General features: G+C 42.3%; 1 protein-coding gene across 2 annotated transcripts in view; it reads right to left on the bottom strand.

The window, feature by feature from the left end:
- The window catches only part of LOC127629256 (nuclear factor of activated T-cells, cytoplasmic 2-like), a 50,012-nt gene that overhangs the window by 13,636 nt on the left and 15,509 nt on the right, over positions 1-20,867 (bottom strand). For both annotated transcript variants that reach the window (XM_052106404.1, XM_052106403.1), the window contains exons 6-9: positions 19,654-19,794; positions 8,074-8,129; positions 7,841-7,973; positions 5,838-6,554 (exon numbers count right to left, since the gene is read on the bottom strand). In XM_052106404.1, the coding sequence (XP_051962364.1) occupies positions 5,838-6,554; positions 7,841-7,973; positions 8,074-8,129; positions 19,654-19,794 (1,047 nt within the window). The remainder of the gene's footprint in view (positions 1-5,837; positions 6,555-7,840; positions 7,974-8,073; positions 8,130-19,653; positions 19,795-20,867) is intronic.

Genomic DNA, 20,867 nt, shown 5'->3' with positions numbered 1-20,867 from the left:
CAACCACAGAAACCCTGATAGCCCCTTCATAAGCCACCATCAAAATTCTGAGCAACATTGATTTAACTGCATGAGTCATATTTCAACTGGTTGTGTGTCAAGCTCTTGGAGGACATCAAACGATGAGATGTTTGTGGGTGGATCGCTACACCTTGACACCTCTACACCGGGACTTTTTGAGGTCGTCATCCTTCCTGTTCTCTGTGACCTGGACCTCGTCTGCACTCCAACATCTTTTGTGTGGCTACAGATGTAATTTCTAAAGAATGTTCCGACTAATGGCATATACTCCAAGGCCTCCCACTCTCCAAGACAATATTCAAAGCTGTGTAATGATGAGCTGTTTGTTTTCAAACTTTTTATTAACAAAAACTGGGCTAGTAAAGGCATTTAAATAATCACAATTGATTTTGGGATTCGAAGTTTCAATGAGTATGAGTATCGCAGTATAATCTTTTATTAATATTTCTTAAAAATAGGCAGTGAAACAATCGTGTTTTAAAACATGATTAATATTTGAAAAATGTTAGTCCACCAAATCAAAGTTATAATGTTTAACTAACTTAGGTGGCTATTCTGATGTTTATGTTGACAAAAACCATAAAACAGATATTTTGTTATGAATAGGCACATTTGTTTTAAGGTCAGATGTCATATCCCTGAAAAAACGTATTGATTGTCCTGATTCAAAATTAACACAATATAATATATATATATATATATATATATATATATATATATATATATATATATATATATATATATATATACATTCTAACAATTTAGCTTAATAATAATGCTAAACATCCAATCTGAATTTGCGATTTGATATTGACACTGCACGCTGCTCGTGTCTAGTATAGACAGTGAAAAATTTTATAAAAAAGATCATAACTTTCTTAAGACATTTTTTGGGAACACAAAATGTTTTTAACTTTTTCTAAAAGTTATAAATTAAGCAGAAAATAGTAGTTAAGAAGAATTGTATTCTTAAGTCTATGAATCTGGCCCCTGGGTTCAGAGCCGGTTCTAGACATTTGGAGGCCCTAGGCAAAATGTATGTTGGAGGCCCCCCGCCATGCCCTCCTCCCCTCCACCTTTCAGAATTCACGAGTTCACACTTACATCAAATTAAATAGAGTAAAGATCATGCGTATTTGGCATGCTGTCCAGGGGAGGGCTCCAGGCTCTGAATTTTGGCCAGATTTACACAGTATTACATTGGATTGCATTGTATTTTGGATTGTGTTGTTTACATCCAATAAGAGATTATTAAAATTCAAAGTGAGGAGATGGGGGCGGTGGAGGGATGCTGATAAACTGTCAATGAACAGAGGTAAGTCTGCAGTATATATACCTCTTATCTCGTTGATTATCTGAATGTGCTCCACCCGAACTTTGTTAATAAAACATCATTTAATAAAAAAGACTTGAAAACAAATATGATTCCTAACCATTTTATTTATACAAAACCTGTTATCAGTATTTTTATATTTTTACTTAAATGTGCATATTAATGTAACTTTAATTAAGGTAAACAATAAAATATGTTTTGGAGGCCCCGCCTCCAAGGCCGAGGCCCTAGGCAACTGCCTAGTTCGCCTATAGGTAGCGCCGGCCCTGCCTGGGTTTATGAGCATTGACAAATTTTCAATGGAGATTGTCCATTACAATCAACTTTAAATTACTCAAACCAACAACCTTTTGGTAACCAGCCCGTAGCTTTATTTATGACACCCACACTACCCCAAAACTTAACTAAGCGCAGTGTGCTCTGTGTGGAGCAGTTATTGCCCATGGTTGTGTTTACATATCTCAGCATTTTCTGTTTTGCTTTAAGGGGCCTTAATGAGGGAATTCGCCAGCACATTTATGAGCTTACTAGAGTGGTGTTAAACTCAAATGGTGCTACCAGCAGTTTTTGATATTGGCAAGGGTGCAACAGAGATTCATTAGAGAGCTCCTAAAACAGCACCTTGTTATTTGTCATTAACAATTTTTATTGATTCCATACTCAAATTAACACCAACAGCACATGAAAACACACAATCATTTTGTGTTTTTATGTACTTATCCCCTATATTAATGACAGCCCCTTCACCTAAAATACAGAGTCTGGTGCAAAATAAAATTTTAGTGCCCAATACGCCTCACATAAAACTCTGAACCCTCAACCAAAATTCTTTGATCTTAACACACCACCAAAAAACATGGGTTGTGTCCCCATCTTCTGATTAGCATCGCCAGCAGGTGATGAGATAAGACCAAGACTATTCAATCTAGAGGGGGTCCAATAGAATCGATGTAAAATCTTAAATTGCATAAGGTGCACCCTTGCATCTCTAGATGTAGACTTTATGTTTTTTAGAATCCACGCTTCCTCCTCCAATACCAAGTTTAAATCTTTCTCCCATAATCTCTTGACAGAAGTTGAAGCTCCATCTCCCAGATTCTGAATCAGCAAGAAGTAATACACTGATGCCTCATGACCTTTTCCAAAAGCAGTAATCACCACCTATCTTCCAATTTAAGGGGGTGTATGCTACTCCCAAAAATTGTACAAAGCAGGTGGCGCAGCTGTAAATACCTAAAGAATCGAGACCTGGGAATAACAAAATGTTGAACCATAATTTCAAAAGATCTCAACAATCTCAACATTATCATACAGGTCACCGAGTGGCCCTCACAATCAACTCTGTCCAGAAAGGGGACTTATTAATACATTACTTTGGTTCAGCCATATGCTCAAAGCAACATTTAAATACATGTCTGAATTAAACACAAACACTTTTGTCCATACCGTGTGCAAATGCGAGATAACAGAGTGTAACTTAACTTCTCCGTTTAGTTCGAAATAAAGTCTTTGCAATGGCGAAATAGGGGCAAGAACTTCCTGTTCAATACAAAAACAGGGAGGGGCTCTCTCAGGTGGAAGGGACCAATGAGCCAAATGCATGAGACCGAATGCATAATAATACAAAAAAATCTTTGGAAGGCCTAGCCCACCTTTGTCAATCTGCCTATGCAACTAACTGACATGTAATCTGGGACGTTTACCATCCCAAATGAAGGACTTTGCTATGCTATCAAATTGCTTGAAATAAGAGAGGGGGATATCTATAGGGAGAGACTGTAACCAATTCAGATCCAACCAATTTTATATCATGAGATGTGCCAGCGGCTTGCAACATCCCTTCAAGATCTATAAAATAGCCCTGATCATCAACATTAGGTGCATAAATATTAGCCATGTTAGGTGTATAAATATTAGCCATGTTAGGTGTATAAATATTAGCCAAAATGAGACTTTGTCCCTAGATTTCAGCTAAAACAATTATGACTCAATAATGAGAATTAATCTTTACTCTGTTTGAGACATTTGAATTGTAGATGTTTACTTCTCAACATAATGACTCCCCTGCTCTTATTGGAGCCAGCACTATAAAAACAATGCCTACCCCATATCTTTCCAAAATGTTCAGCTTCCTGCGGAGAAAGATTCATTTCTTGAAGAAACACTATTTCATATTTCTTACACTAAAGAAGAGAAATAACCGTCCTTCTTTTTATGGGGTGCCCCAACCTATTCACATTCCACGTGGAGAGAGAGACAATCCACTCATATTAACATTTGACATTTTGACATAAAAAATGTATTGTGTGTCAAAAACAAGACCACATTCCAACATTGGTGCATCCATCAAAACCTGAACATCCCCCAGAACAAAACAAACAGAAAAATGAAAAAACGTGCACATGAACCCCACGCACTGGGGTCCATCCCTCTAAACTCAAACAGTCCATGCACACCTACGAGAGCCCCCGCGACAAGCTTGCCCTTGCCCTTGATCCTCGCATGGCAACACGTGACTCCCTCAACAGCACCTTGTTATGAAAACATCAAAGGTTCTAGGTCCAAGGCATCCCATAGTAACTCTTTATTAATGTGGCTATAGTTGCAGCATTGCTGTTTACTCAGGGAAACCCCATTAGAGTATCCAAAAGAAATTCCATCATTAGCTCCCAGTCCCATCCGCTTCAGTTTTTCCATGCAACATGGCCCTTTCCCTTTCCTACGGACCCCCACCCAATCATTATCTTGTTTGGATCAGGCTGTTTTTCTGGAGAAGTGCAGCAGCTGCAAACAGGAGTACTAAATTCCAGATTGGCAAGAGATGTGACATGTGGGAAAATAAAATCCTCTCGTGGGTTTCCCCCACAGTATTGGGGGCATGGGTCCAAGGGGAAGCCCTGGCCAATTATAACAAATAAAGAGGCTATCCCCAGCTCTCCTAGGCAGTCGATTTCACAGTTTGACAATGGGTAACCATCACACTTGTTCTGTGAATCATAACAGTGTCAGCATGTCCAAGAAGTTTTGGAGTTGCTTCGTTTTCCTATTATAATTTTTTTTAAATTCTCGTCAAAAGTTGAAAAAGCACCCATTTCCTTGTCAGATACAGGTGAAAGGAACTACCTGTATGCAATCCCTTGAACTCTCAGATTGCCTTACAGAATGACACAGGAATCTTGTGTCTTATCTTGCCATTATTCTGCCAAAATCGTGGTTTGGACATTTTCAAAGTCATTACAATTACCTTTGGTTTCTAGACCTAAACAGAGGGTGTGTGTATGTAAGAAAATGTGTAGCCATGTTCATTACAGCTAATCAATTCCTTTTTCACTCTTTCCTGAGCAATGGAAAGAAGAAACACCAAATCAAAGGCTTACAGAGTAGATCTTTGATTCATCATTCTTGATATAACATACATCTTTCCTAGAGTCCTCTCTCAGTGTTGTTGGGTCATAAATGTGGGATTGTGAGTGAATGAGAGTAAAACGAAAAGACAAGATAATGAGAAGGACTTGACAAGCTCACTTCCTACTATTGTCTGAAAGCAGACAAAATGTGCCAAGAGAAGTTGCTAATGGTATATTATCCCATTGTCAGACAAAGAATGTGACAAAATGACTTTTCGCTACATTTGACAGATTCCTAGTGCTGCATTGTCAATTCAAACAAATGTGTTGACAGACACTTTTGAGCAACAGTGTGAACTGACATACTTTGCCAGAAGATTTTTTCCCCCAAACAATATGTGTAAAACTTTTAAAGAACATTTTGATTGCCATTTTGATCCCTGACGTACTAAATTAAATTAGAAAAGTTCTGCTTGTCTATGCCAGTACATAGGCTACATGCCATAATTTTAATGTAATTTGTAAATATTTATATTAGTTATTATATATTATATAGATTTTCTGATGCATTGATATTGATTCTAAAATACCAAGGTCGATCGTTTGGTCTATGCGCAACCCCTACATATCTATGTATCAATATCCAGCACTAATTTATATTAATGTTTAACTTTTTAATTAAAAGGGTGTATTCTATAGCACATTTATTTATGTTTTATGCATGTATTTTTCTGTGGCCTCAGAGACACAGGTTCTAGTAATGGCATTAACATAATCAATGATGAGCAATGATTCTGAGGTTGCATTTTCCCTCTAAGACAACTTTTTTACCTCCACTGGTAGTGAGGTTAAGGGTTGAGGTTTTGGTTGGGCCATATGGTTAATAAAATGTGCATTCCTGTTGACTGTATTACATAATTTACAACTAAACGCTTTACATCTCACTTCTGGTGCCACTCATTTCACCTGGAAACTGGAGCTCACATGTGCTCAATTGTTCAACAACACTTCTAGCTTCGGCCACTGGGGGCAATGGCTTTCATTTCGGTAAAAGACCATTTTGAGCTGAAGAACTTTCGCTTTACAGTCACCGAATCACTGTGAGAGCAGTCTGGAAAGAAAGCTCTTTCACTCACCATCATCAAGATACGCCTGGTCCAAGTTCTCCTGCTTGACCGTGACTCGTCCAGGAGCGCTGGCTCTCTGTTCTTCTGCGGAGGAACATCTTTGAGGCTCTACCTGCACTGGAGGTGACTGGACTTTGGCCACTCTCTGGACAAAGGGCTGCTGTTGGATGACCGTGGGGTAATTTTGAGGATGCTGGGGTGCCTGGGCTGGTGCTGGAGAGCGGTTTGCCCCTGTGGTTTGAGCCCCATGCTGGTTATAGCCCTCACAGTAAATGATGTGCTGATGATCTGGAGGTGTTGGGGCAGGTGGGTCTCCACCTCTAAGTAGATGATGGTTGGTTGGAGAGAACTGGATGATTGAGGGATGCTGGCCACCCAGGTGAGAAGACTGGGCTGGAGAACCTGTGTGCACCAGAACTGACCGATGAGAATCTGGCATCATAGAGGCTCCTGTCTGAGAGTAAATAGAGGGGCTGCTTGCCAAGCTCTTTCCCGGACGGGAGTAGATTATTGTCGGGCTTTGCTGCTGAAATCGGTGGTCTGGAGGGGAGATGCCCAGGCGGGGCTCCTGGCAGGGTATGAGGCCAGGCATCAGGCCACTGTCAGGGTTGATGACACCACGAGGGTTATAGTATGCCTGAGAAGACACCCCGAGAATCTGCGACATGGAATAACCCATCTGACTGGGTTCATAGTCATCCACTGGCTCTGTCTTTATAGATGGAACTGAAGAGGTAAAATGAGAGAACTCATAAGTTCTGAAGAAGGACTTAGTATCCATAAAATAGGAAATGGGTTTTTCCTTACTATTTTGAAATAAAAACACCCAATGTGCAGTAGTACCTGTATGTAGACATACTGTTAAAGGAATATTCCAGGTTCAATAAAAGTTAAGCTCAATCGACAGCATTTGTAGCATAATGTTGATTGATAAAAACGTATTTCCACCTGTCCCTCCTTTTCTTTAAAAAATGCAAAAATAGAGGTTACAGTGAGACACTTACAGTGAAAGTGAATGGGGTCATTTTTTGGAGGGTATATAGGAAGACATTTTAAGTTTGTAAAAGCATTTGTGAGGTTGTAAAAAAAACTTGTATATTAACTGAGCTGTAAAGTTGTTTTAATTGCCATAAAGAATTGGGCGGGGGAGGAGTGTGATGAGGAAGAGGGCATGGCCAGGCCCTGAGGGTGGATGGCCAGCGCTGAGTCAAATAATCAGTGGGAGAGAGAGATAAATGGGAGCCGGAGATGCCAGATCAGGAGAGAGAGAGACACGTGCGTCCACGCTGTGTGTGTGTTTATATTTGTTTTATGTTGTTTTAAGTTCAGTTACGTCATTAAAGTTATGTTGACTGTCCTGCTGGTTCCCGCCTCCTCCTTGCCCATCCTGAACCGGTTACATCATGCTAACACACATATTGTTTGCGTCTTGTGGCTATACTTTTAAAACAGTGAGTATTTTAATGTTTACACACTGGCTCCGTTCACTTCCGTTGTAAGTGCCTCACAGTAACCAAGACTGTTTCTTTCTTTTGACAGGACAAGTCAAAATACATTTTTGTGGTAATCAACATTATGCCAAAAATGCTTTTTATTGAGCTTAACTTGTATTGTATGCAGAATATTTCTTTAACATTCATAACGAAAAAGCTCTCATTTTACCCGACTACTTTATGGAAATTAAACTGCAAAAAAAAAAGTTATATACTTAAAAGACATCTTAAAGGTACAGTAGCAAAAACAGCCCTAATGGGATAGTTAATACAAAAAATAAAATTCTGTCTTTACTAACTTACCCTCCTTTTGTTCCAAACCTGAATGATATCCTTTTTTTTCTGTAGAACACAAAATGAGATGTTAGGTAGAATGTTAGCCTCAGACACCATTCACTTTTATTGTATGGAAAAATGCGATCAAAGTGAATTATGACTGAGGCTAACATTCAACCAAACATCTTTTTTGCTCAACAGAAAAAAATCCCTTTAAGAGCCTTATCAAATATACTTGTGTACCTGGTAGAGGTATGTAGGTGAAATGTTGAGGTTGACTACGCTTCCGTTTTCCATTGACTACATAGAAGTTGACTTTAGCAGGATGGCAAATGGATGGGTCTCTGTATGGAGGTACCTCAATGAACAGCATGCTCTGTTAAAGAGACAATCATTTTGTTAACTGATTCAATAGATAGTGTACATAGTATTAACCGGTAGTTCAACCATTCACATAATGCAGCCGTTGGACTTACTGCTTGACTTTTGTCTTTGTCAACAGTGGCTTCCAATTCCCAAATTTGTTGGCCATCTGGAAGAAAAAAGAGGTTTGTTAATTAAATTGATTAAAATAGAGCTGCTGAAGTTAACTTTTATAAATATTTTTAACTCTTTTAAATTTAATTCTGTTAACACATTGGTATTTCATTATTTTATCAGCATAACAAATTGAGGCAAAATTAAATAGCAACATTAACATTTATTTCAAGACAAATGACATCTCTGGAATACTCTATTCTGATTGGTCCATGGCAACATCAAGCGGTCTGATATTTCCCTGTAACAACCGCACATCCACGTATCAGACCGCTCATCCAGTATTTGCGAGCCATCTTTCCTGATTCTTAAATCACTCTGCGTTCTCTACAAGTAAGCTAATAAAATAATTTTAACTAAAATCAATGTTTCATGTGCATTTATTTGTTTATTTGGCAAGTAATCTTGCAATAAGATGCATAATGAGCAGTCAGACGTTCATTAATTACAAAATAAAAACCAACAGAACTCTGACACAAGGTGGATTTCAGCTGTTCAGCGATTTATTTCTTCTCACATAATTACAAAGTTTCAGTGCAAATTTGATTTTGGCAAGTAGTCTTGTAATAGGCTGAATAATGAGGAGTGAGACGGTCATTTGCATAAAATAAACACCAACAGAACTCAGACGCAAACCGGAGGTGGATGTCAGTGATTTCTTTCATCACATAATTACATAATTTCAATGCAAATTAGTAGCATTGTAATAAGCAGGATAATGTGTCAGCTGGTTGTTATCACAAAATAAACCCCTTCAGGGTGATACAAGTCCACTTTGCAAAGCATCGGGGTCCTGATCACCCTGTCAAGGTTTATTTTGTGATAACAACTGGCTGACTGTAGATTATGCCTTACGTATCTTACCAGCAAAAAATGTGCAGTTAAAACCCAATGTTTCAAAAGTATAGCCAAAAGACGAAAACATTATAAGTGATAACATGATTTTAGTTTAACCATATCTGTGTAATACTGGATATAACTTTACACAGATAAAGTTAGCAAACAATTTTATCTCACTAAAGCATGTGAACATGTATAATGATTTTGGCTTGTGGCTATACAGTGTGTATTTTAACGTTTATGGACTTGCCCCATTCACTTCCTTTGTAAGTGTCTTCCTGTGACTTCGACTTTTGCCTTTTTGTTAATAAACGTGGGACAAGTTGAAATAATGTTTTATGGTAATCTGCATTATGCTGCAAATGCTGCTGATTAAGTTTAACTTGTGTTGAATCCGGAACATATACTTAATTCACTTAAACTAGTCAAATGTATTTCTTCAGTGAAAAAACTATGTGTGAGACAAACCCTCTTGCACGTACTCGTACATACGCATGCATGTTCAAAGTTCAATGAGTTGTTTGGGGAAAAACAAGTTTGGCAGCCGGCTTTGTTGTTCCTTAAAATGTGTTGGTTTGACCTTTGTCATTGGCACACATTGCTTCTTCCCCTGTTCTTGATGACTCAACTCCACAGCTCTATTATGACAGGTAAAAGTGGGCGAGAACTTTTGGGTTCATCTGTCATTGCCACTGTAAGCCATAGTGGTACATGCATAATCACTCGCCTACTGACTGGTTCCCATATAATATAGATCACACCTGGTGCAAAACGATTACATCTGTACCCACACTTACTTACTCAAACATCACTGCTCACCTCATGAGAGGGCAGTCGAAACAGACTACTGGTACATGCCCATCAAATGTTAAAAACTAGTTTTATAGAAGCGCCCGTAGGAGATATAAATCACAAATGAGAGCTCTTTAATATCGCAATATTTTCTTCTAGACAGCAATGATATTTAGGAAATAACTGAGACTTTTCTTTAAGTCTCCTTTGACTGTCTTATGAGAAAAGACCCACATGTGTCTCCACAGTTGGACTAAAGCATTCACATGACATTTTAAAAAGACAAATCACTGTTTTAATCCATCTGAAATCTGAAATCAAATGTTTAAAGTGCTTAATAATGTACAGAAAGTCTCAAACTGTGCTCAGATTTGCCAAGATATCCAATTCGGTGATCTGAGATTTCTATATGAACTTCACATTTAAATTCTCCAAATGAATTTTAGACAAAGTTGACAAAGCAACTTCTGCTGGAATAAAAAATCCCTGAGTGGTTTAGACTGAATCGACATCTGTGTTCATCATCACCTAAACATTTGAGGAATAAAAAATAGACACAAATGAGACCATTTTTGGTCTACAGTAAGAATAGAGCTATACAATTATTGGATAACAGTTCAGATTTCAGTGAGGCACTTACAACCACAAATTTGAAGAAGTAATCTAATATTAACATTATTTTCAAACCAGAGCAAATTAGTGATTAGACAAGGAGTGATTTTTTTGCTCTGTATCTTGGTAGCATGTGGGAAACCCCTTATTGGCCTTCAAATGAGACACATGTGGCTCAAATGAGTCAGCACTAGTGAGGGGGATTCCACAAGCAGTGCCAGGACCACGTCTTTAAAACTGCTTTATGATCAAACTGCTCTGTTTCCCCCACGACAGGTGATGAGTTGTTCTTCCTTGGCCGTTCTGTTTGTTTGCAGTTTGTTCCAAAAGCTCCTCCATCGAGATCCCATGGGTTTGTTTTTTCTCTTTCTTATATTAAGTTATAGAGGCTTTGATTGTGGTAGCCCAGCTTGGCGCATATACACAAGAGCAAAATCAGTAAGAGCCAGCTAAACTCTGGCCAAAGACAGCTGTGTCTTATTTCAAAGGTATTTCACTGTCAAACTACTCCAGAACATTCAGTCAAATTCGGGAAACACTCCAAAACAAAAGCAATATCTCTTTCTGGTCTTCTGAGTTTCACATTCGGAGAAGAAATGCAGGCGATAACCTCATACAGTGGCCCTAAGAAGTATTTTGACACTTCAACCACTTTTACATAATGTCATTGCATTAGATAACAAAATATGTATGATGATAAATGTTTTCTCAGAACTAATTACATTTTTCGTAGCCATTTTTGCGAGGTAAAGGTACGTTTAAGTGAATGTATGAATTCATTTCTACTTTTATTGCAATGAATGATATTTGGTTTGAAAGTATGGCTTAAAGCTTAAGTGCGTAATTTCTGTGCCACTAGTGTCATCAAATGAAATTGCAAACATAACATTTTCAAACAGGTTTCCTGAACACTCCCCCATTTGCCATTTATCGGCCAAATGGAAGTCTTACTCCAAACTAACAATATTAGTTGAGCCAATGTTGCTTTGTCATTCTGGTAGGGATGCTCAAAAAATAGAGCAATGTTTTGACAGCACCACATAAGCCCTGTTTACACCTGGTATTAAGATGCATTTTGGGCAATCGGATCACAAGTGGACTGGTGAAACGTCACCGTTTATACCTGTTCGTAATATGCATCTCTGTTGACTACTTGCTTTCGGATTTGCTGGCCGATAAAGAATCCTCAATATCGATGATAACATTTTTATATTTCGATATTTCCCCTATGTTCTACATCTAGACGGATCAGGTACCTGTTAGTAAAATGTGAGCAGTTCGGCAAAGTTATACACCCACAACTAACTAATTGAATTGCCCACTGTACAATGGTGCCTGGATTTGTTCCTTCAATCCCAAGAAATGTATTCTTGTAATGTTTATTGGCAGTTGGCGTTGCAGATTACAGTGCTCAAAGCCTTATAGGCCCTCAGAATACTTGTTTCAACTTGTTTTGTGAATTTTTTTGCATTTATTTGCAAGCGCTTTTAAAAAATGTCTTTTCAAAAACATGTGTAACCAGCAAGATTTAAAACTCTTGTTTTAGGGACATAAAACCACTTGAGTTGTATGGATTATCTTTATGCTGCCTTTATGTCCTTTTTGGAGCTTGAAAGTTTTAGACCCCATTGACTTGCATTGTATGGATTTACTGTCATCCCGTTTCAAAGAGATCAGCCAAATTCATCGTAATACTGGGTGTAAGCAGTTACACTTCCTTGCACTTGTAAGAGTAATCGAGCTTCAAATCATGATCATGCCAAGGAAACTGCAGATGTCAAAATTTATAATGAAAATTGAGTTATTGTTATGTTCCCTGTTGTCTTTTGTTTTTTGTACTGTTATTGTGAAGTTTTGTTTAGTTCCTGTTTTGGTCTTTGTAGTCCTTATGCTGTCATGTTCTCTGTTGTCTTTTGCTTCTGTGCTTTTATGTTGAAATTTAGTTTAGTTCCTGTTTCCTGTTTGGTTTCTGTCATGTTCATTGGTGTCTTTTGTTGTTGTGCTCTTATGTTGAAATTTAGTTTAGCCCCTGTTTCCTGGTTCCTGTTTGGTTTTTTGTAGTCCTTTGTAGTTTGTTATTATGATTGGTGTTCCCTTGATTATTTCTTCCAGGTGTCCCTCATTCCCTTGTTTGTTCCTCTTGTATTTAAACCCTCGTTTCTTGTTCAGTCCTGGTCGATCGTTGTTTGATGTATGGTTATATGTCGTGAATGGTTTCCTGTCATGCCTTTGCCCTTGTACCTGCCCTTCGTGTTCTGTTCTCCCAGCTGTGTGTTCTTTTGTGTTTAAGTTAGTTTTTCCCATTGTGGACTTTTCTTTGTGTTCTCTTATTTGTTATTTATATAATAAAGCCCGCATTTGGATCCACACTCCCGTCTGCCTTCTCCTACTTCCACTACCCAGCATAACAGAACGATCGACCCACAATGGATCCAGCGTTGCAACAGGCGAACTTCAGACTCCTCTGCCTGAAACAAGAGGACCGTCCTGTGGAGGACCACATCCGCGACTTCCTCGAGCTGGCAAGTGTCGCGGACTTCCCAGACTCCTCCCTGGTGGCTTTCTTCAGGGGCAATCTGAACAGTTCGCTTAAGGAGCGGTTGCCACCGGCGACGTGCGGCTGGACTCTCCTGGAATTCGTGGAGGAGACTTTGCTGGTCTGCGGCTCGTCACTCACTGTGGGCGTTGTTGAGGAAGACCCTGCCTCTCCTCCCGCAGTGGTGACACTCCAGTGGTGGTCTTCCATGGCTCGTCCTTTCGCGCCTGCCCCACCTGCCAGCAAGCCAACCTCCACGCCTGCCTTAGTCCACAAACCAGCGTCGCCAGTTTGGTCCGCTCCAGAGCCGGTGTGCTCAGCTTCCTCTGCTCCTGCGCCAGCGCGCTCAACCTCGTCAGCCCGAAGGAGGAGGAGGGCAGAAGCTTCTGCTCGCTACTCCACGCCTGCCACGGCCAGCGAGCCAGAGCCCACGCCTGCCACGGCCAGCGAGCCAGAGCCCACGCCTGCCACGGCCAGCGAGCCAGAGCCCACGCCTGCCACGGCCAGCGAGCCAGAGCCCACGCCTGCCACGGCCAGCGAGCCAGAGCCCACGCCAACTACGGCCAGCGAGCCAGAGCCCTCGTCTGCGAGCCAGGGCCCTCGTCAGCTACGGTCAGCGAGCCAGAGCCTGCCCCGGTCTGCGAGCCAGAGCCCTCATCAGCTACGGTCACCCAGCCAGTGCCTGTAGCCTCAGAGGTCCCTGAGCCAGTGCCTGTAGCCTCAGAGGTCCCTGAGCCAGCGCCTGTAGCCTCGACCGTCCCTGAGCCAGCGCCTGTAGCCTCGACCGTCCCTGAGCCAGCGCCTGTAGCCTCGACCGTCCCTGAGCCAGCGCCTGTAGCCTCGACCGTCCCTGAGCCAGCGCCTGTAGCCTCGACCGTCCCTGAGCCAGCGCCTGTAGCCTCGACCGTCCCTGAGCCAGCGCCTGTAGCCTCGACCGTCCCTGAGCCAGCGCCAGTGGCCGTGACCGTCCAAGAGCCAGCGCCAGTGGCCGTGACCGTCCAAGAGCCAGCGCCAGTGGCTATGACCGTCCAAGAGCCAGCGCCAGTAGCCAGGACCGTCCAAGAGCCAGCGCCAGTGGTCGTGCCCGTCCTAGAGCCAGCGCCTCTCGAGCCTTCCAGGGCTCCTCCTCCCGAGTCTTCCAGGGCTCCGCCTCCCAAGTCTCTCAAGTCGCGAGTCTTCTAGGGCTCCTCCTCCCGAGCTTCCCAGAGCTCCGCCTTCCGAGTTTCCCGAGCTTCCCAGAGCTCCGCCTTCCGAGTTACCCGAGCTTCCCAGAGCTCCGCCTCCCGAGTTACCTGAGCTTTCCAGAGTTCCGCCTTCTGAGTTACCCGAGCTTTCCAGAGCTCCGCCTTCCGAGCTTTCCAGAGCTCCGCCTTCCGAGCTTTCCAGAGCTCCGCCTTCCGGGCTTTCCAGAGCCCCGCCTTCCGAGCTTCCTGAGCTTTCCAGAGCTCCGCCTCCCGAGATTTCCAGAGCTCCGCCTCCCGAGCCTTCCAGGGCTCCGCCCCTCAAGCCTCTCGAGCCTTCCAGGGCTCCGCCTCTCCAGTCTTCCAGGGCTCCGCCCCTCAAGCATCTCGAGCCTTCCAGGGCTCCGCCCCTCAAGCCTCTCAAGCCTTCCAGGGCTCCGCCTCTCAAGCTTCCCGAGCTTTCCAGAGCTCCTCCTCTCGAGCTTTCCAGAGCTCCTCCTCTCAAGCCTCTCGGGTCACTCGAGCCTTCCAGGGCTCCGCCTCTCGAGCCTCTCGAGCCTTCCAGGGCTCCACCCCACAAGCCTCTCCAGCCTTCCAGGGCTCCGCCTCTCAAGCCTCTCAGGCCTTCCAGGACTCCGCCTCTCAAGCCTTCCACGGCCCTTCTCCCCAAGCCTCCTACGGCTCTGCCTCTGGAGCGTCCTGCGGCTCTTCTCCCCGAGCCTTCTACGGCTCTTCTCCCAGAAACTCCCGGGCCTCCTACGGCTCCGTCTCCCGAGCCTTTCACAGCTCCGCCTCCCGAGCCTCCTATGGCTCTGCTCCCAGAGACTCCAGAGCCTTCTAGGGCCACACCTCTGAAACCTCCTACGGCACCGCCTCCCTTGGCTCCACCTCCAGAGCCTTCCAGGCCTCCGCCTCCTAGGCCTTCCTCGGCTCCACCTCCAGAGTCTTCCAGGCCTCCGCCTCTAAAGCCTCCTACGGCGCCACCTTCCTCGGCTCCACCTCCTGAGCCTCCCTCGGCTCCACCTCCAGAGCCTTCCAGGCCTCTGCCTCTCAGGTCACTCGAGCCTTCCAGGCCTCTGCCTTTAAAGCCTCCTACGGCGCCACCTTCATCGGTTCTGCCTCCAGAGCCTTTCAGGCCTCCGCCTCCAGAGCCTCCTATGGCGCCACCTCCCTCGGTTCCGCCTCCAGAGCCTCCCTCAGCTTCATCTCCAGAGCCCCTTGCAGCTCCCCTAGGGGCCACTCTTCCTCCCAGGCCCCCTGAACCAGCCCTAGCCCTGTGGCCACCCCCTAGGTCACCTAAACCTGTCCCTGTCCCGGAGCCACTCCCCAGGACCCCTGTGCCGGCCCTTGTTCTGCGACCATCTCCCAGACCTCCTAGACCTGCCCCTGTCCTGAGGCCACCTCCCAGGCCTCCTAGACCTGTCCTTGTCCGATGGCCACCTCCCAGCCCCCCCAGACCTGTTCCTGTCTTGTGGCCGCTTCCTAGGCCTCCTGGACCTGTCCCTGTCTGATGGCCACCTCCCAGACTACCCAAACCTGTCCCTGTGTGCCCCCATGGACTGCCTAATTGTCCCTGTGTGCCCCCATGGACTGCCTAATTGCCCCTTGTGCCCCCGTGGCCTGTCTCATTTCCCTTTGTGCCCCCATGGACTGCCTAATTGCCCCTTGTGCCCTCGTGGCCTGTCTGATTGCCCCTTGTGCCCCCGTGGACTGCCTAATTACCCCTTGTGCCTCCTTGGACTGTCCCTGTACCCCCTTTGGTCTGTCTGTTTTCCCCCTGTTCCAATCCCTCACCCCTTGGACATTTATTTGTGTTTGTTGTTCTTGTTGTTTTCTTTAGGACCGTCTGGAATCCGGTCCTTTTGAGGGGGGGTTATGTTATGTTCCCTGTTGTCTTTTGTTTTTTGTACTGTTATTGTGAAGTTTTGTTTAGTTCCTGTTTTGGTCTTTGTAGTCCTTTTGTAGTTTCTCTTATGCTGTCATGTTCTCTGTTGTCTTTTGCTTCTGTGCTTTTATGTTGAAATTTAGTTTAGTTCCTGTTTCCTGTTTGGTTTCTGTCATGTTCATTGGTGTCTTTTGTTGTTGTGCTCTTATGTTGAAGTTTAGTTTAGCCCCTGTTTCCTGGTTCCTGTTTGGTTTTTGTAGTCCTTTGTAGTTTGTTATTATGATTGGTGTTCCCTTGATTGTTTCTTCCAGGTGTCCCTCATTCCCTTGTTTGTTCCTCTTGTATTTAAACCCTCGTTTCTTGTTCAGTCCTGGTCGAGCGTTGTTTGATGTATGGTTATATGTCGTGATTGACAGGGTTATATTCCTGTCATGCCTTTGCCCTTGTACCTGCCCTTCGTGTTCTGTTCTCCCAGCCCTGTGTTCTTTTGTGTTTAAGTTAGTTTTTCCCATTGTGGACTTTTCTTTGTGTTCTCTTATTTTTTATTTATATAATAAAGCCCACATTTGGATCCACACTCCCGTCTGCCTTCTCCTACTTCCACTACCCAGCATAACAGTTATATTTTGGTCTGTTTCTCACCCAAATCAACATTTCACTTCAGAAGACATGGATTAAACCACTGGAGTCTTATGGATTTAATTTTTTGCTGCCTTTATGTGCTTTTTAGAGCCTAAAAGTTTTAGACCCCATTGACTTGCATTGTATGCACTTACAGTATACACATCATATCGCCTTCAAAAAACATTTGTTTTAGTTAGGCAGAGGAAAGAAAGTCAAACAAGTTTGAGTAATGATGAGAGAATAATAATCTTTGGGTGAACTATCCCTTTAAGTGTTCAAATACTTTTTGGGGGTGGATTTTATATTGAGAAGAAAAGAGTAAATGCTTTTGAAATTGAAGGGTCAGGAAGATTGAAAGAACTCATGTAAATCAACATAGAAAAGTTATCTGAAAGTGGACTCTATGAGTCACAGCTAAACTCTGATAGACTAAACATCTTATGGATGTGTGTCCTGGCCAGCACTTAAAACACCTCTTAGATCAGTAAACAGAACCTAGCATTTTCCCAAAACAAACAAAACCTAGACGACACACCACGTACATCAATAAAGCAGACTGTAAACAGCAGTGCAGAAACAAACAATATGCAAACACAATGGAAGAAAGACAGAGATAAAGGACAACTAACAACACAGTCTTTGATGGTTGAAGTGCCACTTTCTAATCTCACAGCTGTGACAGGATTTTATTTGCAAGCCAAACTGCCAGTTGCCACCTGTCCAAAGCTGAAAATGGTGTCAATAAGAGCAAGTAGTCATTGCACACACACACAATGAATCTGCTGTTTATCATGCATGAAAGATCACAGTGTGTATGTGTGTGTGTGGGGAGTGGGGTCATAACACCTGCAGGCAACAGACAACAGGCTCTGCTGCTAACAACACTAAAACTTCTCAACACACATTTGATTAACATACTAAACATGGTTCCTGCAAGTCTGTCGAATAAATGACTTAGAACCTTCACGTTTTAAGGACATTTTAGATCTAAAAACTGCCCTATAGTGGGCCAGGGTAGCTGAACAAGTTAAGACGTTGACTATCACCCCTGGAGTCGCGAGTTCGAATCCAGGGTGTGCTGAGTGACTCCAGCAAGGTCTCCTATAAGCAACCAAATTGGCCAGGTTGCAAGGGAGGGTAGAGTCACATGGGGTAACCTCCTCGTGGTCACTATAATGTGTGGTTCTCACTCTCGGTGGGGCGTGAGGTGAGTTGTGCATGGATGCCGCAGAGAATAGCTTGAAGCCTCCACACGCACTCATCTATGCGGTAACACGCTCAACAAGCCACATGATAAGATGCGCGCATTGACGTCTCAGACGCGGAGGCAACTGAGATTCGTCCTCTGCCACCCAGATTGAGGCGAGTAACTATGCCACCATGAGGATTTACAATGCACTGGGAACTGGGCATTCCAAATTGTGGAGAAAAGGGGAGAAAATCACAAAAAGACCTGTGCATGCACCTAGAGCCTTCTCCATAGGCGAATTGATTTTTAACGCTAACTTATAAACCTTTAAAAACAAACCTACCATAAGCTCAAAGGTTGTTAATCAATGGTATATGCTTCTTCTGAAGCCATCAATCCACATCATTTCAAACACATTTATACAAGAAAATCCACCAATCAGAGAATCGCAGCAAACAAACCTTGCCAAAAAAGCTCAGCAGCGGCCCTTTTCAATAGGTCAGAGGTGAATATCGGAGCTCAAGAGAGACCCCTAGTGTCGCTTCTCTGACACAACGTGTCGTTCCCTCCCTCGGGGAACGGAGGTTACATACGTAACCAAACGTTTCAGATGGCATTAGGTGGAGGGACATTCTCATTCAAGCGAGTATTTTATTGGACAATAATGTGTATTCACCCCTCTGAGCAGGAAACGATGTTATTAATATTGTTTTTACCAATTTTCCTTGAAGATAAAGACTATAATTTAATTGTGTAAATATGCTATAAGTTAATTTTGTCAACTTTTAGGCATATAGATTGTCTTAAAGCTACCAGACATGGACTATACACCACAAACTCAAATTTTGATTACTTAAAGTAGACTTCAAATAAACAAATAGCCACTATTTTCACATAAAAAATTTTTCAATGTTGCAATCCCAGACCAAGTTTGTGTAATTACGTAGTTTTAGAAGTTGCTCAACCCAAGAACCTCATTCTGTTTGTCTAGGACAAAACAATGACTCTTGAATTAGGAAATAAAAACTATGTGTTCACTTTTTCGTCCAATATGCATTATTTTATACAAGTGTATTTCACTGAACACAAAGGTGACACACTCATCAACAGAAGCACCAACCATAGGCAGAACCAACAACAAAAAAAGGACAATGTTTGCATCTTATCTCCATAATAATTCAAATTGTTGATGGGTAAATTGCCAGCTCTCTGTGTCAGTCATATAAAATACACAATAACCACAAAAACAGGTGCCATAAGAGAAATAGTAGAAGCGACAAAAAAGTGTGCAACATGACATGAAGATAGTAAGACATGGCAGTTTGGTAAACGGTCTGCACTTATATAGCGCTTTTTTCTAACCTCAGAGGTTGCCAAAGCTCTTTACACTGTGTCCCAATCACCCATTCACACACACACACACACACACACACACACACACACACACACACACTCACACACCAATGGCGGCAGAGCTTGATTCGAACCACCAACCCTGCGATTAGTGGACAACCTGCTCTACCACCAGAGACACAGCTGCCCCAATGAAAGAACACCATACAGTATGTGCTTGGAAAAGCAACAGGGTGAGTATATGATGACAGAATTTTTATTTTGGGGTAAACTGTTACTTCAAAAAATGTAAATACCAATATTAATGCAGAGAGCAAACATCTACGACTCCTTACAAAACTCTCAAAACTCTACGACTCAACACAAAACTCTCATTAGCAGGGAAAGAAGTATTTATTTCAGGTCAAGATGAGCTTTATCCTTTACAATAGGCACATTTTTTTTTTTACAATAAAAAAAAATACAAAATAAATTGTCTTATTGGTATCTAGTATAATCAGCACTTACCATGAGTCTTCTCTGTGAAGATCACTTTTGAATCAGCGCTGAAGTTCTGGCCGGTGAGTATCATCTGCTGACCTCCAAGAACTGAACAAGAGTTCATGTCCTGTTTCTCCACCATGGGCAGCTCGTGGGCTGATCTCTGAGCTACAGGGGCATCGATAAACAGAGAACCACTTTTACATTATAAACAAACAAATATATGTTGTATCATGTCAGTCCAGATTGTATTACTGGTAATAATAAGTAGCTTTTTTGTACTAAAGATTGATTGGCCTCAATTGATAGGATTTTGGTTGGAGGGTTGTGCAAAAATTATATTAAATATTTTAGTTTGACATTTATATAAAACATGAGGTTGCTGGTAACTCAAATGCCACACATATGATCCTTAGTGAGGGTGATTCATGAACCTGAGAATTATTCAGGCCTCCTATAGTGTGCTAAGTGACCGTCCAATTTTTCAGCCGTCTTGGTTCTGGAAGTATATTCTCATTCATTTTTCATAGTTTACATAAAATCCGTCAAATTCAGATCTAGGAGCTTTTTACAGCTTTATACCATGCGTGCAAGTGACGAGATGGTCAGTCTATCCCTCACAGCCTCATTTTCATTCCCATTAAAAATCAAAGATGGCGCTACTGTGAATAATTTCAATGGCAAATATATACCAGCAAGTAGTTTAAAAGTGTAGGGGGATCAACTGGATTGCATCATTCAGGCTCTAAAATCAGTAAGTGACTTTGGATGAAAAAATTATCAGTCAAATAAAATAATAATAATAATAATAATAATAATAATAATAATAATAATAATAATAATAATACATTCGTATGGTCTTATTATCTGGAAGGGCATGACGCTTATAATGCAAAGGTCATGGGGTTCGATTCCCAGGGAATGCACATACTGATAAAATGTATAACTTGATTATATTGTAAGTCGTTTTGGATCAAAGTGTCAGCTAAATGAATAAATGTGATTTAAAATATTATCAGATAACTTTGCGGTCTAGCTCAGGGGCGTCTGCATTTTTAAATGCTGTCAAGTTAAAAAAAAAATCTTCAACTGATAAAAATGCATCTCGAGATACCTGTGTTCTGCTCTATTCGTTGTGGTGTGTTTTGCTTTTTATATAAGGTATAAGGATATAAGGTTTATAGGCAGATTTCTGTGCATACCCTCAGATTAATTGCTGCAGGCGCCCCTGGTCTACCTTA

The sequence above is a fragment of the Xyrauchen texanus genome, chromosome 35 (assembly GCF_025860055.1).
Source record: "Xyrauchen texanus isolate HMW12.3.18 chromosome 35, RBS_HiC_50CHRs, whole genome shotgun sequence".
Lineage (NCBI taxonomy): Eukaryota > Metazoa > Chordata > Actinopteri > Cypriniformes > Catostomidae > Xyrauchen > Xyrauchen texanus.
Note: the sequence above shows the minus strand (reverse complement) of the source record. Positions and strands in the feature narration are given on the sequence as shown.